General features: G+C 45.8%; 1 protein-coding gene across 4 annotated transcripts; it reads right to left on the minus strand.

The window, feature by feature from the left end:
- Stx16 (syntaxin 16) lies at positions 1 to 23,255 on the minus strand. Of its 4 annotated transcripts, XM_029473550.2 has the most exons (9): positions 23,174 to 23,225; positions 22,370 to 22,435; positions 8,836 to 8,943; positions 7,940 to 8,080; positions 6,941 to 7,106; positions 5,986 to 6,077; positions 5,436 to 5,579; positions 4,403 to 4,483; positions 1 to 2,652 (listed from the first exon to the last, which is right to left on the minus strand). In XM_029473550.2, the coding sequence occupies exons 3-9, from the start codon at positions 8,926 to 8,928 to the stop codon at positions 2,548 to 2,550; spliced, it is 822 nt and encodes a 273-aa protein (XP_029329410.1). In that variant the 5' UTR covers positions 8,929 to 8,943; positions 22,370 to 22,435; positions 23,174 to 23,225; the 3' UTR covers positions 1 to 2,547. The 4 variants fall into 4 exon arrangements, with proteins under 4 accessions (XP_029329410.1, XP_021009184.1, XP_021009199.1 ...); XM_021153525.3 differs by having other exon boundaries at positions 22,370 to 23,255; XM_021153540.3 differs by having other exon boundaries at positions 22,421 to 23,254.
- Positions 23,256 to 23,916: the final 661 nt, after the last annotated feature.

Below are 23,916 nucleotides of genomic sequence, written 5' to 3' on the forward strand. Positions count from 1 at the left end.
TTAGGTTGAAGGGCTTTATTACCTTTAAGAAGCCATTAGCTGGGATGAAACACTGCACGCACTTGTGTCAAAACAAATAAAGAATGCTCTCTCAATCAGCAGAGAAAATGGTACATCCGTTAAATTAGACACACATTGCTTCACACAGTGGCCCAGCCAGCACCCCAATGTCCCTCCACCCCCAACAAACAGAATGACAGACAGCAATTTTATGCTAGTCTTAGGAAAGATCGGGGGCCCCGAAGGACCAACAGTTCTTTCCCTCTCCCCTTCCACCCCAATTCTACAAGAGCCAGCAGGGCAGCAGCGGGAGGTGGTGTCCAGAGGCCGGGCTTCTTTCCCAAGGTGCTTCCCAGGCACAGGGAGAGGTGGGTCTGTGTGATTGTCGCCTCCATGGCCAGACTGAAGGGAAGGATGGACGCACAGACAGCGGCTGTCAGCAGGTACAAGAGTCCTCTTCCAAAAGCCATTACCATGAAGGACCTAGCAGGACATGGGTACTAACTTCTCCTCTTTCCCCCAGAACAGGCTCAACGGCAAAGGGCAGTGGGGCCCCAGAGATCGAGTGCACAGAGCTCTGGAGCTCGGTACAGCCGAGTATCCAAGCCCTTCCGGACCCCCACCAGGGTGGCTTGGGCCCAGACCAGCACCACACTGCCTCCAGGCAGAAGGGGACAGTCCCTCTCCCCATAGGTCCTTGGGACAGTTTCTAACCAGATGGATGGGGGGGGGGGGAACCAACGCCCCCACCAAAATAAAATCTATTCAGGGAAATAAATTATAAATAAATAGTGACCCTTTCTTAAAAGGTCACCTTTTTTCAAGGCTTTCACAATTACTCATCATGATCTCCACAGACTGCTTGAAGCCGTTTCCCTAATTCGGCCAGTCTACCCAGGAACAGCTTGTCTAACCTCAGAGGCTGAGAGACTGTAGAGCCCCTTCCCCAATTCTGAAGTGGTGGGGCAGGTGCTGCCTCCTCTTTTCTAACCCTCTCTACTAACACTGCCAACGAACCCAGAAAACCTTTACATCTCATTATTCCGTGGCCCAGGCAGGGAGGGTAAGTTCAGGATGGGTCTACAGGAGTCCATTTCTAGGTCTGAGCTGGAGTTTTGAGACACCCTTCAGTTGAGTCCCAGAGAGGAATTTCATATGCCTGGTCTAAATAAAAATATAACACACTTAACAGGGCCACGCTGTTTAAATAATTTAAGAGACACAGAGAGTTTTTTCAAGCCATCAACAGTTACACAACAATCACTGTAATTCCAGCAGTGTTGATGCAAACAGAGCGAGTGAGATACGCACACTCTCAAAGCTCCATCAGTCTGGTCCGCATCGCTCTAGTTCTGCAGAGCACACCAGCACCATAGAGTTAACAGGTAGTAAACAGAGCCCTACTTGGCCATCTGATAATATATGATATGCTCACACACAGATGCAAAACAAAACAACAACAAAACCCTCAGAACACACACACACACACACACACACAGGGTTTCCCTAGCTGACGTTCTCACTGTCCTCAGGAATACACCCGTTTTCTGGGCATTGCTAAGTGGCAAGAGTCGATAAATCAAATCATGTGTAGAATATTTTACTTTGAAATGGAGTGATGTTTGGTTAATAATTTGAGATCCACTAATCCTAAATGGGGTGACCCATTTAAAATGGCCTCTGTGTAAATTCACAGTTCATCAAACGGAGTCAGGTTTGGACAGGTCATTACGTAGCTAGAATGTAAGTAATGGACTGAGGAAGGATGGCTGGGGACACACTGTCAAGCTTTCTTGTGATGTGAGGTTGGTTCAAATGACCAAGTTTCTGATTCAGGGGGTTTTGCTTAGTAACCCCTCTTGGTTTACAGTAGAAAATGCAGGGCAAAAATTCTGAATGAGGAATATGCTATTTACAATTGATTTAAACGCATGAAGCTGGTTTAACTGGCCCGTCTAAATGTGTTAATTAACATCAATGATGGTTTCTTATTTTTCACACTTTGTTACTCTGATCGTTAACAGTGATGGAAAGCTAAATTAAGTTAATGGGAACAGATTATAAATCCTTGAAGGACTTCTTGCTTTGTTTTCAGCTGGGAAGATGAAGAGGCACTGCCTCTACACTCATAAATTTTTGGTACCAAACTTCTTAAAAACCAGATGGTTAAAAAAAAATTTTCCCAAAAATTATTTAACATGCTGCTCAGACATTAGTGCTAAAAATGAGCATGCACACACGACACGGAGCTTTGGCAGTGCCTGTAAACCTTCCACTCCTTTCACTAAAGCACGCATTCACACGACAGCTCATCATAGGCCAGTCTCTTCGGCAACAGCATCAAGTCCTTAGACTCTGGACAGAGATGGAAAACATGGCCGTGCCTACACGCCAGCCCACTGGTTAGAAGGCGTCCACGGGAAGGTCCGCTGCCCACTGCTGGACCAGTGGGCTGTGCTCTCTACACAGTACAGCACAGCGGTGAGGCACCAGCCAAGTCCTAACACCAATAATCCACGCAGTAGCACTCTCAGGAACCTGGTGCCACTAGCGAGACTTTACGGCGATGAGGGCCACGAGGAGGACTATGATGACGGCCACCAGGATCACGATCACAAGCATCTTCCGGTTCTTCTTCTGGTACTGCTCAGCCTACAAAACAGGGGGAAGTGTTACTGCCTCAGAGCCCTCACCCAAGCCTTAGGTCTGCAAGCCAAACCTCACTGGAGACTCCTGCAGTGTGATATCAACCACCAACCCTGATCCACACTGGGATCTAGTGTGGAGACAGAGGCCAAGAGACACCAAGTTACACTGGGCCTACTACTTCCTACTCTGGATTCTCAAGAAGGCCCCTGCACCTGGGACAAATGTAAGCGTGCATTGTCTTTCTTCCCTGTAGGAAAGGCTGAAAGCATGGAACCAGTGGCCCCAAGAGGCCCTGTGGTCACTTCCTCTGAACGTGGAAACAGAACACTTCATTGTTTGAGGAAGAAATGGACAGTGGTGTGAGTTTATATACCACCCCCACCCCTGGACTAATGGCACACAGAGGGGCTTCCAAAGACCCATCTGCTTACCTCCCCTACATGTGGCACTAACACATACCACTCACCTGCACCACTCTCTCCTACAGAAGCACACACACGTAAATGTGTGGTGGTATGGAAACACAGACCCCTCAAAGGAGGAGAACATGCGCAGACACTGCTGGCACTAGGAGCTGACCATGCTTAGGGAATCCATCAGCCACCCAGAAAATGTCCTCCCCACCTAGAAACAGGATAGGAGCCACTCCCAAGTCTCAACTGCCTTCCCACAGTGTGAACTGGGGCAGCACCATTCCTCATAGCAACCCCAACACTCTGGGCAAACTCTCAAATAACTCCAGACCCAAACCAGTCTTAGCTTGTGTGCGATCCAGTCTCTCCCACAGAGACCCTCCCCCCTCTGCCCCCGGTCTGCATCACAACACAAAGCATGTTTCCCAGTTGTGACTTAAACTTCAGAGCCTATGGGTAATTTAGCAGCAGCTCGAACCTTCTATAGAGAAGCTGGGGCAGCTTTAGCTTGTGAGACACAGGCTGGCTTCTCCATTACTCTAAACACTCTAAGCAAGACTTGTCCCTGCTCTGAGGCAAACAGCACAGGGATGGGAAGGGTCTCTGGCCAGTGGCTGCAGCAGGGCTAGGACCATGGTAAAGTAAGATGGAGGGACTGTTCGTGACTTAGGAAAATGCTCATTCCCTGGCCAGAAGCACCAGTGGGCTTCAGTGACAAGGAGGTGCACAGGTCTGACTGAATGTATCAAGCACACCAGCTCCGTTCCCTTCACAGGAGTCACGTGCCCAACCACACGTGGATACCACCACCCTCGGTATCCATAAGCCCATTTCTCATAAACAATTACAGGATTTCTAAAATGACTTCTCCCAACTTTTTAAAAACAAAAACAAAAATAAGCATGCAACCCCATGAAAGAGGGGGCGCAACAGGAGCACAATCCACCTCACCTCCACCAACTTCTCTACATGTGACAGAGTGAGGAACAATTACATATTTTAGCCTTGTTCAGAGTTTTCCACCAGTAACTTGTCAGAGGTGAACCCCCACACCCAAAGTTAGCAGCACTAAGCAGTAAACCTCCAAACAAAACAAAGTGTCTCTAACAGGCAAGAAACCCAGGCTCCTCACAAGAAGTGCCCAGCTGTGTCTGACCTCAAGGTGTGGTCTGTCTGACACCAGGTTACAGCTCAAAAGCAAGCTCATAGCTGCTCCCAAGGAGACAGCGGAGTCCATTTCTGTCTACCTTGTGTGTCTGATTGAAGCTGTGTGACAGGGGAAGAAACCCTCCTAGGAGGGATAGAGGTTCCTAAAGACCCACCAAGGAGAACGGTAGTACCTTGTGAAGCTGTTTCAAGCCATCTTCGGTCTTGACACAGGACTGTTCAACATTATAGTCAATTCTATCAAGGACCGTTCCCTGAGTAATGAGAGACAGTACAGAAGGTCAATAATTACAGCTGGAGAACTGAACTGCCAACCCCGAGACATGCATATCACAGACCTCAGGACCCACACCAGGATAGTGTCAGACAGTTTAGGGCATTCTGCACAAAGTAAAATACTGTGTCAGTGGCACCAAGAATCAAAACCAGGTTTTGATTTGATTTAGCCTCTACTGATAGAGATATACCACCTTCGGATGTACGAGGGCTTAGAAACCTGTCCTGGGGAGCAAAGAACCCTGGCTTTTCATTTCCTGCTGATTAAATACTTGGATCTGGCAGACAGAGGATACCAGCTAGTTTCTACCACCATGGTCAGGTTACTCTAATCAATGTCTAAAATGACAACTTGGGACTCAAGGATAGGTGATTAAACTGTCTAGTCTCTTGGGTTCTACATGAAGTATGGAGGATGGGCCAGGAAAGATGGCAATTCATTGGGAAACATGGCAGTTAACCAGCCAACTCTGATGATGCCTCAACACTCTGTAGTTGGTTTCATGGGACCAGGACCCAAACAAATCCCTGCTGGCAAGGTAATAAAAAGCCCTAATCAGATTGTAGCAATGAATAACGATTTAATTCTACTTAAAAGCTGGTGTTCCAACAGCCATTACACAACAATCTACCACTGTCAGAAGGGAATTGTACACTGGCAAAATCAGGCCAGGCTTGGTCAGTCCGCCAGGCCTCCAAAGGATACATGTACACGAGCATTAGAATTCCTCTCTCCCTCCCCAGATTTAAAAAAAAAAAATATTTCAGTGTTTTCACAGGGAATGACAGTAGCCCACATTACCTGTAAACACTCACACATATTCAAACACATTAGGTATGAGAAGCACATGTTTAAACATTTTCCCAACTAGAGGACAGGATCTAAGGACCATGAAGAAGGGTGGGCACAACACCCTGCAGGGTACACACCTGCTCCACAATCATGGCTCCCAAGTCCCTGAAGATTTCATTGAGGTCTGAAATGGACTGCACAATCTGACGGATCTCTCGCTCCCTCTCCTCCACCATCAGTGTGTTTTGCTCTACCAGCACCAGCTGGTCATCCGTGAAGCCCTGGCCAAACAAGAGGCTCCCAGTTAGCAAAGCTGTGGCCGGCCAGTTTACACAGCATTCAGAGAAAACAAATTTTGAGAATATTTTTTATAAAATATTTGGCAACAGGTAACTTATTTCCTAGACAGGAAGCATGGACCCCCCTCCCACCCCCCAACAGCATGGTACATAAGATAGTAGCTGAAGTGGGGGACCAGAAAGAAGCCATATCTGCAGCCACACTGGGCTCCAGGATGGCTTTGTGCATGCTGCAGGCCTCTGTGATGACTAGGAGGGAGGTCCAGCATGGCTGCTCTGCTACAGCAAGGACTACTTGGCAGGCATAAGACAACAGTTACCCACCATGCACTGCACAGGGACAAGGAGCTTAGGGAAAGAGGCAGAAGACACCTGCCCCATTGCATACCTGACCATACAGAGTAGCATCATCTCCATCATCCATTAGTGGTACTGGGGTGTCGAAGAAATGCTGCGATCTCTCCTCTCGGTTTTTCATGCCTAGCAAACAGGAGGAGCCCACTTTACTTGAACGAGTATGGCTACTGTTCTACCATGAAAAAGGCTAAGAGTAAAACCCAATAGCAAGGGGAGGCCCCTAAACAGTCTAAAGAGACCACCTCCAGAGGGGAGCCTTGCTTGCGTTAAAGCATTGCAACATCATGCAAGTGTTCAGGGTACTCAGGGCAGCCACTCTCTAAATGCCCAATTCACAGGATGCCAAGACAGACAGGACACAACCATCTGAGACTTCTCTAAGTGAAACAGAAACAGTTATTCTAACTGCTGTTATAAGACATTAACACAACATCCATCTCTCTCTTCTGGAGACTCTCTAGTAAGCATCCCGATCACAGTCTGGAGGAATGAAATGACAGCAGATATGGGAAAGGGATCAGGGTTACAGGAGGAAGTGGGTTCTATCCCTTACAACGACACACAGGAAAACCCACAGTCAGCTGATGCAAGACTGTTCGCACCCTGCTTTCAGGTACCCAGGGCCATGCAGATGTCACTATGTGGAGGAACTGGCTCTAATACATGTCATCAAAACCTACAGAGCCCAACGTCACATCAACAAGGCTTCTATAGCAACACTGTGACTTTCAAAGTCTATGCACAGCTAGGGCTGAGTGCTATTCACCTGGACAGGAACCTGTCTGTACCACTGCACCAGGAGCCAGGCCTTCTCTCCTCAGCAAAGATTCCCTAGGGAGGCAGCTTCCTCTTGCTCAAAAGGTGTGAATGTGCCTAACTAGCTGTTAACAATGAAAGGCAGGTGCTGAAGAGAGAAACTGCCCCAGAGGAGGACAGAAAACACAATGCTTCTTACTTAAAAGTCCCTCCACCAGGCCTGCACTCACGTTTCAGGTAGTCAGACTGTGCATGCCGGAAGCTGGTGGACAGCTCCTGCAGGGCCTGTGCCAAGGAGGCCACCACGTTCCGCAGTAGCCGCTCTTCCTGCTCCGAGCAGGCCCTTCGTGCCCGGCTGGGCAGGGCCTGCACAGCACGCTGGCACCTATGGAAGAGCTGAGAGAATAGCTCTGGCTTACATCAAAAGCCTCTCCTAGACAAGATCTCTGCCAGGAGGCACCCTGTCCTGCAGGCTGGTATAGAAAAGTCAGGTTGGACATGTGTGTGTGTGTGCGCACGCATACACACACATATATGTATGTGTATGTGTGTATTGCAGGGGTGAAAGAGGGTGACTAGAGGTTTCATACACACACACTGAAGACCTACCTAAACTTCACCTTATCTATACAGTGTCTATCCTGTCCCCGATACTGCTCACTTCATGCCCTGTTACTGTATGTTTGACTATTTGACTTCCTACATGAGGCAGGTACTAGACTAGTGTGACTTTTATGCCCATTTTACAGATGAGAAGGTAGGATCAGAGACTGAAATAGAAACATTTAATGGCTACTCAGCTACAAAGCTGGCTTCAGACATTTGGATGTCTACTCTCAAAGTAAATATAAAGGAGACTCAAACACACAAACAATATAAAGCTTAAAGAAGTGTTTCCCAGTCATATCACCTAAAGATTGGTTCAAGCAGGTTTCCATTAAAATGCCCACCCTATCTTCTTATGGACCTGTGTTTAGCATGAACTTCCAAGTCCTAGTATATGACAGCAATTACACATTTTAACATCAACAGTGGTGTCTACCAACAACTGAAAAATAGTACCTAACCTCCAAGAAAACCACACACTCTGAAAATCACTCATAGACCTTGGGTTTTTCCAAGGTCCCCTGAGACTTTTAAGACATTATAAGCAGCGTTTAGAGTGGGGCAAAGGCTGGGGTGGGGGTTGGGAGAATCAGCACCTCCCGGGACTAGCGCTGTGTTCTTACCTGTGTGACCTCCTGAGTGGTGATCTCGATGGCATGTTCCTCCTCGCTGCTGTCATCCAGGGTGGGTCTGTTCAAATGCTTATCATGAAGGCTGGCTAACTCTTTCATCTTCTGTTTAATGCGGCCAACATCATACTGTATCTAAACAAATGAACTCACTAAAATCCCTCTCATGCCTGGCAGCTATCCATCTGTATTCAAGACAATTAGCTACACCAGAATCTGCACTCAGTTGAATTCAGTGGCTTACTGCTGACACACAAGTAACTTTGAAATTCAAGTTATAAAGGAAAAAACAAAGAGCACAAAGGCTGGAGAGACTGCTTGCAGTCAAGAGCCACTTGTTGCTGTTAGAGAAGACTGGGCTCCATTCCCAACACCTCCATGTTCTAATGCTCCTTTATGATCCCCTCAGGCACACACACCTCAGACAAAGATAGACCTGTAGGCAAAACACTATTACACATAAAGTAAAATAAGCCAATAGGTGGTGTTACACGCCTTCAATCCTAGCACTGGGAAGGCAGAGGCAGGTAGATCTCTTGAGTTTGAAGCCAGCCTGGGTTACACAGAGAAACCCTGCCCGGAGAAACCAAACATAATATAAATAAACCTAAAACAAAGAAGCACACACCCTTCCTTATTCCATAGTTTTTCATTTCTTTCTATAATTCAAGTCGTTGTTGCTAACACTAAGTCCACATCATGCAGGCAGCCATCCAGACCCATTCTTGCTTTACTGTGTGGTAGATAAATGAGCAAACTTGCACATGGGTGTGTCTGAGGACACAGCTTTCACTGGAGCCATACTGGCTCATATGACAGATTCTCAATCAACCGTGTTGTCATCCAAACTTAAAAGACAAACCCACAAAAGGAAGCATGCAGAAACTTACTTCGTCCACGCCATCCACCCACTTGGGAGGCGACCGCTTTGTCACGCCAATTGCTGCTTCTGGATCTAGGCTGATGCCTGATACTAGCGCCATGCGGTCATCAGCAAGCTACAGGGGATAACGGGCATCAAGAGGTGATCAGAGGTCAGTGTGGATGTGGAAAGGCAAGGGGAATGCACGTGCCTATGTTACACGCTTGTCTCTGACACACTAGGGTCTCAACTCCATTCCCATCTTTTCATGCACCACTTCTGAACTTTCTTGGACATTCTTGTGGACACAACTTTGACTTGACTTGGCTACAGAAATGTAATGAAAATGTCAGAGACCAGCAGTTCCTTAAGGAAAGGTCTCTCAGCAGCAGAACTGAGGTAGGGCAGCAGGAAGCAGAGGGTGAGTGTGCTGGGCGCTGCTGTGCTACAGGTGTAATGACTGCAGCAGGCCTGCTGTGGACATCAAGTTAGTCCAGTTACCTCAGCAGACTGTTAACTACATGTTAAAATAAGTCCAAGAACTGCTTAGAAGGACTGGCAAGACTGTGCATGGGCCACGACCATCTTTGGGTTAGTGTTGGCCACCCCGCCATCAGCACACCACCCCACCTGGGTCGTTGCTTCAGCTACTGGTCCACTGGCTCAACTTCCCTTACTTTGAAATGACAGACAGTTTTTGTTTTCAAAATTTGCAATATATATTGCCTTTGAAATTTCTGAGAGTGGGAGGGAAGTCACAAGGACTAGCCTGGTTATTTATTTATTTTGCCTGGAGGCAAAGAATGGATCTGAAAGGATCTATAAGTCCTCCGAAACACAGGATTTTTAAATGCTAATTTCAAAAGACCCAAATGATACCCACACTAAAATGGGTGGTGGTCTACAGACATCTACATAGACAATGCTTTGTGAGCGAGCAATGTCCATCCCTTCCTTCCTTGTAATCATCTACATTTATTTTTTATTCATTTGACAAATTCATATTTGCTTACCTAACAATAAAGAGGCAAATCTAAAATTCTCACAAATGAAAACTATCACACACGAAAATAAAAAAAAAAACTTAAAAACTCTTCAAATAACAACCCCTACAATACTGAGAGCTCACACTCCAACTCCAACTGTTATCTTCAGCAACATCCCCACACCCCCACACCTATACCCATTTCCTGTAGTCTGACCTCCACCTGCCCCAGCATCCATCAAGGACAACAATGATGGGAATGGACCCAAGGTCTGGAGTAGTGACCACATCCACCACTGTCCACCTCACCACTGCCGGCCCATGTTCCTTCTATTCCTTGATTAACGGTGTGTCCTTTAAGAATCTACCACCAGGAACTGCAAGGCCTGGCAATTCCACAGCCTTCACTAACAGTAAGTCTTACTTTTATCCTCATAAAAACCAGGTGAACTGAAGAATATTATTTCAATTTATAAATAAAGAAATTCAGAAGTAAAGCAACCTGCCTTAAGCCACCACGCTATTGGTGATGTGACATATTAAAACCTAGGCCAGCTGATTCCAGAATCCCCTGCCCAGCCCAGCCCACACGCTCACTCATAGCAACCCACGCAATGCAACTACAGCTCACTAAGCAAACAGACCTGGACAAGGGACTACTAAACAGAGAGCAAAAAAGACCCGGGGCTTCAGATCTTCCTGGAGCATCTACCTAGGCTGGAGAAGGTTCCAGCATTCAAGTGCCAGTCTGAGCAGGCTTGTCTTGACCACTGTGGAAACATATTCCCATCCCACAGCACAGCCACCAAGAATGTCCTGTGGGAAGTGTACTGACCAGAGGCAAGCCTGATGCTTAGCCCCAGCTCTGACGTGCTGTTTTCAGTAGAGCCCGACAGACTCATTGCTACAAGAGGTGGAACCTGAACTCAGGGCCAGAAAACCACACAAAGCACAGCTTTAACGTGCCACAGTAACAAGCCAGACACAGTAATTTTAATGGGCATTGGTTCTCGCTCGTGTTCCCACTGAGACCACATCAACTTGTTAACAAAACAGACAGTGCTACTTTCACTGGGAAATGTGCAGAGATGGCATCTTAAATCACGAGTACTCTCACGAGGAGTCCCGTGGTTACACATGAACATCCAGCTCAAGAGGGCTGCAGTGTTTTACGCAGCACTTCTGTTTATCTGAGACACCAAGACTCAAGTCAGGACACTCTCTCAGTGGGCCCCAGAGGACCTCAAGAGGGACGGGTGCCAGCCTGGACAGTCACTACTGCTTTCCTGAGCTGCACCAAGACTGAGGACTTGCATGTGGCCAATGATTTGTCCCTGATAAGAGTCTATGGCCATAGTTCATCATGACAGAAACCCCATGCTACTGAGAAGAAACATTCCATGTCTCTTTATCAGTGCAGGTTGGTAATGCGTATCACAGTGTGTACAACTGAAAAGGAACATGTGTTTTGAAGAAGGAAAACAACTGAAGATAACGTCAACCATTTGAAACTGGAACAAACAGGAACATGAAAATGTATCTTACTAGCAAAATAAATGCTCAGCCTCCCACCTTGCCGAAGCTCCGCCCCTCACAGCATGTTAGTGCTGTGCAGAGCACACATGAGTCTCCAGGCTGCTGGCCTCTCCCCAGAGCCCACAGCCATGCCTCTCCACATTATCCTTGCCTACTTTCAGCTCTCCCTACTCCCCAAACCCAACGTGAGTTAGGATTTTTTAAAATAAACTTGTACTTTTGAAATTAAAAAAGATCTTTGTATTTTTTTTTTAATAAGAAAAAAATGCTAAGTAAACTGCACATTAGCGAACTAAGAATTCAAGAATTCTTGTGTCCTTAACTTAGGGCTGTCTTCCAAGAACCATGGGTGACTGGCCTACCTCAGAGCCCTGTTCCTGTACAGAATGCAGACATGCAGAAGCCCCTGACTGTGTTCACAGCACAACTCATGCTTCCCTGTAGGTGTCTTATCACCCTGCCTCCACTCCAAATATAAGCATTTGTCTGAAACAAATTCCTGACCTATGGAAGAAACACATGCACCCTGCCATATAAATCCTGCTGTTGCAAACACACAGCCTTCCACTCATACAACATTCCCCTCACACACAGACAACTCCGTGAGATTTAAGGATGAGCACGGGGATCTAAGCCAAGTTTGACAATGGAACCAGAGCATCTCAGACGAGCAACTAGATAGACCACATGACTACTCAACACTTCAGTGTCCAGAAGCGATGCCACAAACCCCAGTCCGGCAACTCTGCAATGGGCCTATGTATCTTGAAGCCAAAGCCTGAGGATAGTCAGAATGCCGTAACAAGTCTCGAGGCTCAGGGACCCGTAAACAAGCAGTGGATATAGAAATGGAGATGTCACAGCCAAATTATCAATGAGACTAAAAATAATGCTATCTTCTCCTGACGAAATTACTGAAAGCACGTCCTAAACAGCACACGGAATAGAGAACACAAATCGTGGGAGTCTCACACACTATCTTGACAATCTTGCTAACTCGCCAACTTTCTTTCCTCCATGTACACAAGCTGAAAAACAAAGGGGGCACAGCAGCTCCTGCCTGCCAGCATGGCACTGAGCACGCTCACAGACCTGGACTCTCAGCTGAAGACACAATCCTCCTAAGGGCTTGCTCCTTCCTTCAGTGGGTGTTCAAACCTTTGGCATGGGCATCTGCTCAAGGCCACAAGGGCTGGATCACAGGTCTAGGTGAGTTGGTGACTCACATTCATACCTTCTAATTTGTTAATAGCACCCATCTTCTGGAAGATTACCTCTCAAGGCCAGGCACAGATGACAGGAGAGAATAGATGCTGCCCTGACAACAATGTGGATGGAGAATGGCCTCCTCCTCAGCCCAAACTCTACAGCACACACTTCCTGAGTAAGAGAGAAAGCAGAGTCTCCAGGGCTCAGCTTGAGCAGGAAAAGAGCTAACACATCTGTCTATCTGCCTGCAGGGCTACCTGAAGGGAGTAGGGGGCTCTCAGACCCATGGCTTCATGCCAGGATCCCCAAGTGGCAGATGTTTACTACTTCCAGAAGACACTACCTTGAAGCCCTAATTCCTCCCCAACACCCCCCCTTGTGAACCGAGCCTCTGGACACCTTTCCCAACAACATCCCTAGTTCCTCATTCAGCACCTGGCACTTCACAGTAATGAACACACAATTATAATTAGCTGAATGAGTCAACAGTAAATGGGTGGAATGAATGGATGAGGTAAATAAAGTATGTCGCATATAATTGTGGAAGCTACACTTCATGAACAACATAATGGTGCTGGACAAGGGCAGGAAGTGAAGCCTGCAGAGCCAAGAGCACACGTCAGAGACGCTCAGCCACTGCACCGCACTTCCGCCGGGTACTGCTCACACAGGCCAGGCACAAGAGAGGCAAACAGGGGCCAAACATGGTAGTATAGATCTGTGACCCTAATACCTGGGCTGCTGAGGAAGCAGGACTGTCAAGAGCTGGAGACCAGCTTGGGCCACATGGGGTGAGAATCCAACTCAAAAACCATGAAGAAATACAAAACAGTCTTCCAGCTCCTCTCACACAAGGCTAGTTTCTAGAACCTGCCCCAACAGAAGGGAGAAAGATTGGAAGCAAGCCCCTGACGAGGCTGACTGTTATCCCACAACCACACCTCTTTCCTCAGCCCTCAAGGATGTTCTAAGCTTCAGTCTTCTCAGTGAAGAGGACAACCTCACACCCTGATGTCTTCACTGTTGCACATCTACCAGAATCTCTGTGTCAGGCTTAACCTAGCAGGAGTTTCTCTAGCAAACTCACCTTCATCGGCTGTGCCCCAAGAGTCTCCTAGCTTCATTCTTCCTCAGCCCAGGCCTAAGGGCCTAGGCTGCTGGTACTGAGGACCTTGGGTGGGAACTGGAAGGTCTAGCCTTGGCACCTACCTAAGCAGTAAGCTTTAAACTAGAGTGTGTTTTAATATAGAAGTGACACCTGCCAGTGATTACATGTTATGTGTGCAGTAAGAACAGGCTCAAAATTGAAGCTTTCCCTCCCAGTCTCAGGAGGGACCTACTGGTAATGGCGTTCCATACATCTTTTCAGACCACACAAATATGGGTCATTCTTCTTAAACCGAAAAGGGGAGCAGGGGTCTGTCCCCTTTGTATGTATGTGGTACCCGTCTCCGTTGACCGAGAGCCAACCCCATTGGGCTCATTCTCCACTAGCTCTCACAGGTACAGCATGCAGCAGGCTTGAGGATTGGAGCTCCCAGGGATGGCGAGTGAGTGGTGCGGAGTGCTGCCATCACCAACTGCAAATGTAGGCACCTCGAATGTTTGCTAGAGCAAACCCAGGAGCTGGAGCCTGCCAGTTTATAAAGGGAAATGGTCCTGCTCTCCTGATCTGCCTTTCTAGATAAACTTCTTCCCTCAGTAGGCCCTCAGAATAACCCTTGCTACCCCTTCATCACTGAGACACAAAGAGCCACTAATGTGGTCAGCAGCCGTGTCACTTCCCTGTCCTCAGCCCTGTCAACAGGGCTATAAACAACAACAGCAAAAGCAAAACAAAAACCCCAAGGGATATAGACTCACTCTCCACCTTCCTGGTGAGCTGCTGCTGCTAGGAAGGGGCTGAAGGGGGCTTCTGCAGGAGCAGCTGAACCACAGAGCACCCCTTACTTCATCCTGAGCTCAAGGCACTAGTGGCAGCACAGCTCCATTGCTACCTGCCTGAGACTTCCATCAGACGGCCTGTCCCCCTTTTCTCCACCTCAACCACTCGATACTCTTTATCTCGGAAATCGGGCGTCCCAAGTCTTCAACCTACATGCAGGTAGCTTGCTTCCCACCCAAGCAACTCTCATACAGGACTGCTTCCCAAACAGGAAACATGGCCCCTTCTAAGTCACTTCACATGGTGTGAACATAGATGAAGTATGAAGTCAAGGCACTCCACAGTGATTCAAACCAACTCTAAATGTATGTAGGGCTAGTGTCACATATCTGAACCAAGACTGCAGGAAAACAGTTATTTTATAAACTAAAATCACCCAACACACAAAAATACCCAAAGCACTGTACCTCGTCCAGCTCCTGTGGTTGTGGCGTTGCCGTCGGGCCGTCCGGACAGGAAGAGCAGAAGAAAGGCATGGGCAGACAGACACACAAGGCCATCAGGTGAGGAGACAAGTGTCCAGCTACTCAAAGTGACTACAAACGCAGTACTTAAAAGGCTGTCCTAGCGTCTTTTTCCTTATGAAATGCTACACCAACATGTGCTTCACTCACTGTGGCTCTTTTGGTAAAGGAGGTGGCAGCCAATAAACAGCTGTAAAAATTAAAGCACACTGCGGACAAGCAAAATATGCTTGGTTTCTTTCACTAAATTATAGTCGTAATCTTTTTAGTAAGCATCAATTATCACTTGTAATTTCACTTCTTAACCTCCTTAGGAAGGTAAAATGCTAAAATATGTTACTGTGTCATAAAAATGCATATTTTAACACATCAATCAGCTCAGAGAATTCAACAAAATTAAAATATAAACAACCCACAAAGTGTCCTCCAGTGGCTACATTCAAATAATCCTGCAGTAACCCCCTCTCCCTAAGAACTGTACATACCACATGCTACAGCCGCAGTTTCCCCCTAGTCATGGAGGCACAGGTAGGAAGAGGAAGTAACACTCCTGCATTAGCTAGCCATGCACTGTGATAGCCAGGCGCAGCTATAGAGAGTGCTATACAGCACTGCAAACTAAAGAGACAAAGCAGCAGGTAAAAAGGATCCAGTTTTAACCAGTATAGGGATGGAACACTGGGCATTTGAGGGTTAAATTTTGGTTGAAAATTAAAGATTCCTTTTGAGATCAGCGTGGAACTCTATCTTCTGAGGAGACAGTTACTAATGACCAATAATCTAAACAAGGTCCTTTTTTTCTACAGTATTGATCATGGAAATAATTAGTGGTAAATTTCAATAAACAACTGTGCTGATTTTTTTTTGTTTAGCAGTAAATTTAAAAAATAACATAATTTTCTTATTTAAAGATTAGTAGTGCAAATGAAGCTTGATTATTGATACCAAAGTAGTGTCACACAATGCTAGCATAACAACACAACAACAACAACAACAAAACCAAACACAGACTGATCACACACTAATGCCTCAGTCTCAAAATCTACGGAGAGAGCCTCTGGGAGTGGAGAGCCTCCGTGCCCTGCACTTCCCCCGCTGGTACGAAGATGTATCACACAAGCGTGCTGCTAGGGTTGAGGCTGAGGAAACTATGGCATGGAAATAGCTCATCTTATCTCATCTCATTTTGCTATAAAAGAAAACAAAGTATGTATTTTTTTAAAGCTTAGCAGATCCAGAAAGAGAACACGGACATCTTTTTTATTAATAAACTAGATGCAAGATGAAGGCCACAGTGGAGCTTGAACCTAGGTCCCTTTGAAGGTCCTCCCAGGGCTTCATCTTGGGAAGCGGCACAGCAGGCACAGCAAGCCGCTGTCTGAGCAGCCTTGCACCTGAGCCCCTGCAGTGCCGTGGGTTATTAGCTGGCCACACACATTCTCTTCTTCTCATCCCTACAATTACTAGGCACTAAGAGGTGAAATTACAATCACGAGACTAGGAATAAAAGCAACACTTACAAATGCTCAAAGCTACACTTCAAAATGTCACAGTATCTGCTGCGGCTGCTGCCGGGGAGGATGGGGGCAGCCCAGGTGCACCAAGCCTTTCTGCATCCCACCCTCCAGCCTCTATTTTTATTAATAATTCCTGGAATTACTTGCATATCAGGAATAAATTCAGCACACCACCTTTTCAAAGACCACCTTCATTTTATTCCTTAAAAAACAGGAGGTTTTCAAAACCCTCACCACAAAATTACCAGGAAATGTAGTCAAGACCTGAGTTAAAACCTAAGAATCACCATCAGGAAAGAGCATAGTCTAGTCCAATAAAAACAGCTTACTACCCATCACCACCTTCTAAGCCTTTACATTGTCTAAACCAAGGCTTGGGACCTGACCATGGCATCCAATCAAGCAAACACTGAAAAATTCCAAATAGCATTTGGAATTTATAGTCTAAAGGACTTTCTACATAAAACTGAGAAGTGGAAACCCATCTGTGTTTGCTCAGGGGTCTGGAGGAGTTGAGCAAAGCGAGCTGGAAGCACAGGTCTGTGCTATACTGGTGTTTACTTTATTCCCATTGCTGCCAAAATAAAAGTTTGCTTCACTCTCATCCAGCAAAGCACGCTCATTTGCAAGTCAGTCTCCTGCTCACACAGAATCTTTACACACAGAAAAGCAAACACATCTAAAGAGAAATATACAGTGATTTCATACTTGGAGCCTACCGACAGAAACATGATTTTCCAGCAGACTGAGACCCTTCAATGAGCAAGTTAAACTGACTGTGGATGGCTGTAAAAAGGAGAGAGAAAAAACAAAAAACAAAAACAACAACAACAACAACAACAAAACCCAACCCAGGCTAGCCGACTGCAAGAAGAAAAAAAAATGTCATTAATCAACTACGTCCTTCCATACCCATTGGGCATCAGCCAGGGCCAGTGTGGCAAGGGCTTTACGCACATTGACAAATTCATGAGGTGGGTGACTAGGGTCATATCCTAACTCCACTACCCCATCATTCTGCTCAGGTGAACCACCTAAGCATCAACTTCACCCAGTATGACACAAGGTTACTCATGGAACAGGCTGAGCCTTGCCAGGCACACACAGTAAGCACTCAATAAATCTTCACTAATATTACAGTCAAGACTAAGGACCTTGGGTTCCCTATAACCGTAGTTAATCCTTAGGTTTTCCCTACCACCAAACACAGATTTTATTAAAAATAATGTGCTAGTTTCAAACTAATCTAGGAGCAATTAACTCTAGCTTCCATGTATAGATTATGCATGCTTTTACAGCAGAGTATAGGTCAGCAGTCAACACTAACCAAGAACTCCCACTCCTGGCTCAGACTCCCAAGAACCAAGAAAACAAGAGCAACACAGCATCTCAACCAGCTGGCACAGCCTTGCCCTTTCAGGCACCCCACGATTTAAAAAAATAATAATAATAAAAATTATACACACACACACACACACACACACACACACGTATATTAATTTAACTTCATAAATCCATTCAGGTTCCTGAAGCTAACTGCTTGCAATCGCCTACAAGAGGCACTGCCTGTTCTTGGCAGACATGATGTCAAAAAGTTACTTCTGCAATGTGCTGGAGCTACTTCTAGGTATTTTTCATTAGTAACCTTGAGCTGACAGCCACACACTGTTGTTGACTATGGATTTCTCCTTTTCAATTTAAAGGTAAGGTTGTGTGCTTTGGTCAGGAGAAACAAGTATTAAAGCAGAACTGCAGAAAACACTGCTGAATTGATGGGGCCACCAGAGATCACCTCACTCAAAATCCTCAATTTAGCAACGAGACAAAAGATGTCCAAAAAGATTACATCCACAGCAGAGCAGGGCTTAGACTAAATTCCCAGACTCACATCCATCACTCTCCCTTTATCATATGCTGCCCGAGGGATAACGTGATGGATGCCCCAAACCCAAGACAGAACACAGCTCCTGAAAATTACCAACAAGTGCCTGTGGCTTGGACACAAAAACCAACCCCCAGTCTGTTTCTAATGTTAACTTTGCTAATATGAACACAAAACATAAATGAGTAGAAACCTGGATAGATGTTGTGCTGAATTTTAAAAAGAATAGAGAAAAATCAGCCCTCAATCCCAGAGAAGAAACAAACTATGCGTCCGACCCGGGATGGCTGAACCTAGAAAAACCCTCCAGGGAACAAGGCAGCTGTGGGGTCCACAAGCAGGAAGAATTAGTGTCCTCTGCTGCAAACATCAGGGACAGACTACCGAGTGAGTGGGAGACAGGATAATTGCTGGCATTGATAAAGAAAAACACATTTCAGAAGTAAAAAGTGACAGCTGCGGACTGTCTTGCCCATCACAGAAGTGTCCAGCAGAGAAACATGACGGTTCCACAAAAAGGGACATTGGGCCAAGGCCTTTAGGTCCAGTCTGGCCCTTGGGACTTTCTGTTGCTTGTTTTGCTGCTGCAAATCCTCCTGAAATCCATCCTTGTTTGCAGCAAGTCTACCTGCACCTAGCTGTAAGTCTACATTGCATGCACGGTCTCCTACAGCAACCATCACCAACAAACTTACAGCTTTTTCTTCAAACTACTATTTAAAAAATATGGGCTTAATGCTTTTACAAGTTCAGGCTTCCACTGTGGTTTGTTTTGAGTTGTGTGAGATAGGCACATACACAAACCTCCCAGCAAGCCATTTCTGTAGTACTGTTTACATATAAGGACATAAAAGCTTGATATTAAAAATTTAAATAATCTATTATTTTAGATACTTACATTTGGTTATACATGAGACAGCACACACACCAAAATCAATGTCTACAGTTTGTTCTTCTAATTAGAAATTTAAATTTCCAGGTAATGTATTTTAAAAATCAAATTCTCTGGTTTGGTTACTTCCTTTTTAATTATCTAAGTTTAAATATGCATCTACAAATTGTCTCTTTTGTCTTATGTGACTAAGTCAAGTTTATACTTTTAAGTTTTTATTTGTAATTTTTCCAAGCTGAAAAATCTGCTGGAAAAAAGAAAATAGAAAAGTAATATGGTTAAAGTCCCTGAGGTAAGCTGCATCTCTGGATCTCACAGTCAGAGGTGCTCAGCTTTCCTGCTCCGTTTATCTTTGAAAGCAGAATATATAAAATGAGCACTCCTTTAGTATTAAGCATTTCAAGATACCTAGTACAATTAACAAATCTAATTACAATTTCTAATATCTTGTCCATATTCAAAGCTGAGCAATAAACTTTTGATTTACTACATGATTTTGAAATCTGTAAGTCAAAAATGTGGTTCTCAAATTTGTTCTGAGCTAGAAGCACTGTATGAATGATGTTGTAGTTTTCAAAAACTGTCTTAAGCATATCTTTTCTTTTTACAAAATATTTATAATGCTTTTTTGACTTCCAAAAGAATTATTAAAAACTGTAATCTCTATCCTGTTAATATCTTCGTATTCTTGATTATTTTGTGTGCAGAAATAATTTGTGGAAAAACCTTATGAAGAAATTGAAAAATAACAGTCGGAAACACAGAGAAAAATGCAGAAATATGAAAATGCACTTTTGTTTTTTAAATTGTAATTTAGGTAGACTATTTTTGTTGGACTGAAAAAAAGCTGGGTTTTTTGTTTGTTTGTTTGTTTGTTTTTGATGGGGGAGGCAATCTAAACTGAACACACAGGTATTTCCACGGACTTGAGTCCTTTTTAGTTATCTAAGAAAAATTCCAGAAGCACAGGCTAATAAAAGCATCCAGTATTTTCAGTAGTGTGACATATGAAAATATTTTTAATGTTCTTGACTTCAACATGAATTTTAGCTGTACTTATAAATCACTTTCAAAAAAAACTGTCTGAATTTGTTAAATATAGCTGTATATTTCTTAACATTGCCTGCTTTTCCAAACCATATATTATAACTAAACATTTTAAATTATTTTATTCCACATATATATATATATAGATAGATAGATAGATATACAAACAGATATGCTCAAATTGTCTAATTTAGAAAAATATTTAAAGAGTAATTGGACACAGCAACGTGTTTTTGAAAAGGTGCCGGTCCAAGATACTGTATTTTAAACTCTCTGAATCAAGGGTCAAATTTTTTCTCTCAGGTAATCTAAAAACTCAAGCTACTTAGAACTTTACAGAATTAAATTTTAAAAACCAAACAGTATCTTTTTCATCAATTAAAACAGAGAACCTGGAAGCTTTAGCGTGGGTTTGGCTCTGTTTTGTTTTGTTTTGTTTGTTTTCCCCCATGAGGTAGCATAAAATTAAGTCATAAAGAACAGGAGACCTTTATTTAACATAACTGAAGGCCCACAGATTATATTCATTCACTATTTCTCCGGTTTATTTCTGGAGACTCTTTTCAAAAACCACATTAGAATGAACACATTTCCATGCTAAGATTTGTTTCCTACTTATTTCTATGTAATATTATTTCTTTCAGTCTAAAAATGTAAAAATCCTTCCAATGTAAATGTAAACAAAAGCCCCAACACACTCCGAGCTAGTTTTCTATGCCTTGGGACCGAAGTTAACATCCTGCATCCTTTTATCCTTAAAACTGCTTGCACAGATTAAAAACTCCCTTTTCTGTGAATAATATGGTCAAACATATTTTCCACCGTGACCTAAACAGGGACAACTGTCCTGGCAAGACAGTGCCAATCATGATACACAGCTTAGTTTTTCATTAGCACTTCCATAAATGATAAAAGGAAAAAAATTAAAAGGCAACAGTGTTTAAAAGGCGGGAAAGCTGCAGCGTTTCACGAACTATGTTTCAAATGCAGCCCCTAAGGTCGTGGGGTGACCGTGCATTCCCCCATGTTTCAAGGCTGCTTCCATTCAAACCTTCCCTTTTCAATTAAAGGTATTATTATTACAAAGCTAACAATATTCATCTGGCTGCACCATTCAGACCCGCCCCCTATCTGAGAGAGCAGGAAACTGAGGCTCTGGAAGCCAAAGCCTCCATCAAAAACAAACCAAATACAGCAATCATTCTGGAACATTGCTTTGAAAAAGAACAACAACAATAACAAAAACCCTACACTGCTAGGCGAAGTGAAGTTGTGGTCAATAAAATCAAAAGCCATGTGCTATTTTGGGGGGGTTAATTTTCACATCCGCATCATGTTGGTTCTTTTTTGTCTTGTTTTGTTTTTTTAAAAAAAAGTTCGAATGGAGAAGCTTAATTTCCTGTGTGGGAAATGGAAAATGAAGCGCCTAGCACCTTGCAGTCTCACCAACATGAGCCCTCGGAGGGGGGGTGGGGGGGCAGCAAAGCAATTACTCCTAGTGTTCATGGCCACACCGAGAACTAGGGCCATTGGAAGAAAAATAGTGGGAAAGAAAATGAGCTGAGCAGACCACACACACACACACACACACTCTCTCTCCTTCCTGGGGGGTGGGGAGGAGGGTTGTTCTGCAAGGATTTGAGTCAACTAATCACCCACCTGGCCCACAGAACCAAAGTGAGGAGGCCATTGCAGGGGGGCGGGGGGGGGGTGCCAAACAGAACAGAACAAAACAAAAAGAAGGTTGGAGAAAGGCCTAGGTTCCAAGGCCTCGTGTTAAAACAGATGTAAATCGAGGCTGCCCGACGGATGGTGGGGGAGGAGGACCAGGAGGTCCAGGAAGTGAGAAGGCAGGGCAGGGGTTGATACTGTGGTCCCCATTGGGGGTTGCAGGTGCCCCATAAGCCATGGCCGTGCTCCACTCCCTTCTGTATCACACTCCTAGTCGTCGTCGCCTTGTTATTGTTGTTGTTCTTTTTTTTTTTTTTTTCCTTTTTAGACAGAGAGACAGACAAGAGACAGACAGACAGGCTGAGCCGCAGTGCACACGGTGTGTGTGTCTGGAGAGGCCGCCAGGAGACTCACCGCAGCAATGCTACGTGAATGCAGAGGGCTGGAGGTGGTGTGACTACTCACTTGCTCGGCTAACAGCTGCCGGGTTTGGATGGAATTATTCCGCAACAACAAGAAAGCGTCGGTTAAACGCCTGGTGGCCATGTCTCCCCCTTTGTGACCCCCCCTCTCAGGGTCTCCCACCCCCCTTGTAGTCCTGATTTGTTCACTTTCTCTCTCTTGGTCTGGCCTAGCTGATTCCACTCTTGCACAGAAATCTCTCTTGACAAAGCCTTAGGCTTTTCACGGCGCGATTTTGCGCTCCGCCTAAGCGCGGAGACCCCTCCCCAAATAACCACCTCGCCTTTTCCAACTGCCTGACTCCCCCTACCCCAAGGCTGGCTCGGATCTCAAAGCACTCGAATCCCCCCAATCCTTGCGTCGAAATCGAACGTCCTGGAGACCCCTCCCCAATCCCAGCTCGGATCCACAAGCGCCAGACGCGCCAATCCGGCTCGGGGATGGGAGAGACCCCTACCCACTCACTTCCTAAGACCTCCCCAAAGGTGCTGGCGCCCTAACCCTAACTCAGAGCGCCTGCGTGCCCGGCATGTGGCTCTAACTCCGAGTTTGGGTTAACTCTCCTCACAAAAGGCCTGCTCCAAACAGGCCAAGCCCACGACAAAGGAGCGTCTACAGCTCCCATAGAGTCGCCTGAGCCTACTGAGGCTCAGCCCGACCTGACCCCTCTCTTTCCTGTGCGGCCTGCTTCTCCACTGCCAGCAGGCTGCGGGCCTCCACTTGGACCTCACGGCCTGCCTCCCCCAGCCTCCTCACTCCTCTTCACCGGCACCCTCCATCCCGGGATCTGGCTGCAACCCTGCCCAAGGCCGCTTCCGTGCAGTGGTCCCGGGCTCTAGCATTCCCCCAGCCCTCTTCCTGTCCGTTCCTCGCGGGTGCCCCCCTGCGACATTCATGAGATTGCTTGCAACGTTCCGGGAGCGGGAGCTCCCTTATTGCCCTGCCCCGGGATGGGAGTGCTCCGCCCTCTCTGGGATAGTTCCCGGGGCGCCTTCTTCCCCTTTTCCTAAGAGTGTGCAGGCTCTGGGGCAGGCGTCCTGGCCCCAAAAAACGGCTTCAAAACCTTGGCCCTGGAGCCGAAGACCACCACTGGGGTCCAGGCAATTGTAAACTTCGAGTAGGATTGTCAGGCAGGCAGAAATGTGGAAACGTGGCTCTTTCAGAGCCTAGTCCTGCGCGGGGGCGGAGGAAAAGTGGAAGAAGGCTGCCTCTGCAGGCCAGGCACGCTCCACTGCAGGCGCCTGGCGCTGCTGAGATGGCCTTACCTTTTATTTTTTTATTTTTATTTTTTTAAACTGTGAGAGAGAAAAAAAAATACCCGAAAAACAACCAGGCCAGGGTGGGGGGAAAAAGCTGTGGGCAATAAAGAGTGGTCAGGCATCTACACTTGGGCACTACAAAGTTGTGGGAAAAGGTTCCTAAACTTAGAGACAACCCCTCAGTCCAACTCCTCCAAAAAGAACTTTGTGTTGAGGTTATGCCCACGTTCCCTCGAGCTG

The sequence above is a fragment of the Mus caroli genome, unplaced genomic scaffold (genome assembly GCF_978045245.1).
Source record: "Mus caroli unplaced genomic scaffold, Mus_caroli_1 scaffold_2, whole genome shotgun sequence".
NCBI lineage: Eukaryota > Metazoa > Chordata > Mammalia > Rodentia > Muridae > Mus > Mus caroli.

Coding starts and splice junctions, on each gene's coding strand:
- Stx16 (XM_021153525.3), bottom strand. CDS start 22,501: ATGGCCACCAGGCGTTTAACCGACGCTTTCTTGTTGTTGCGGAATAAT. Junction 6,078..6,940: donor ACAGTCTGACTACCTGAAAC/GTGAGTGCAGGC, acceptor CCTGTTTGCTAG/GCATGAAAAACCGAGAGGAG. Junction 4,484..5,435: donor GAGCCATGATTGTGGAGCAG/GTGTGTACCCTG, acceptor CTCATTACTCAG/GGAACGGTCCTTGATAGAAT.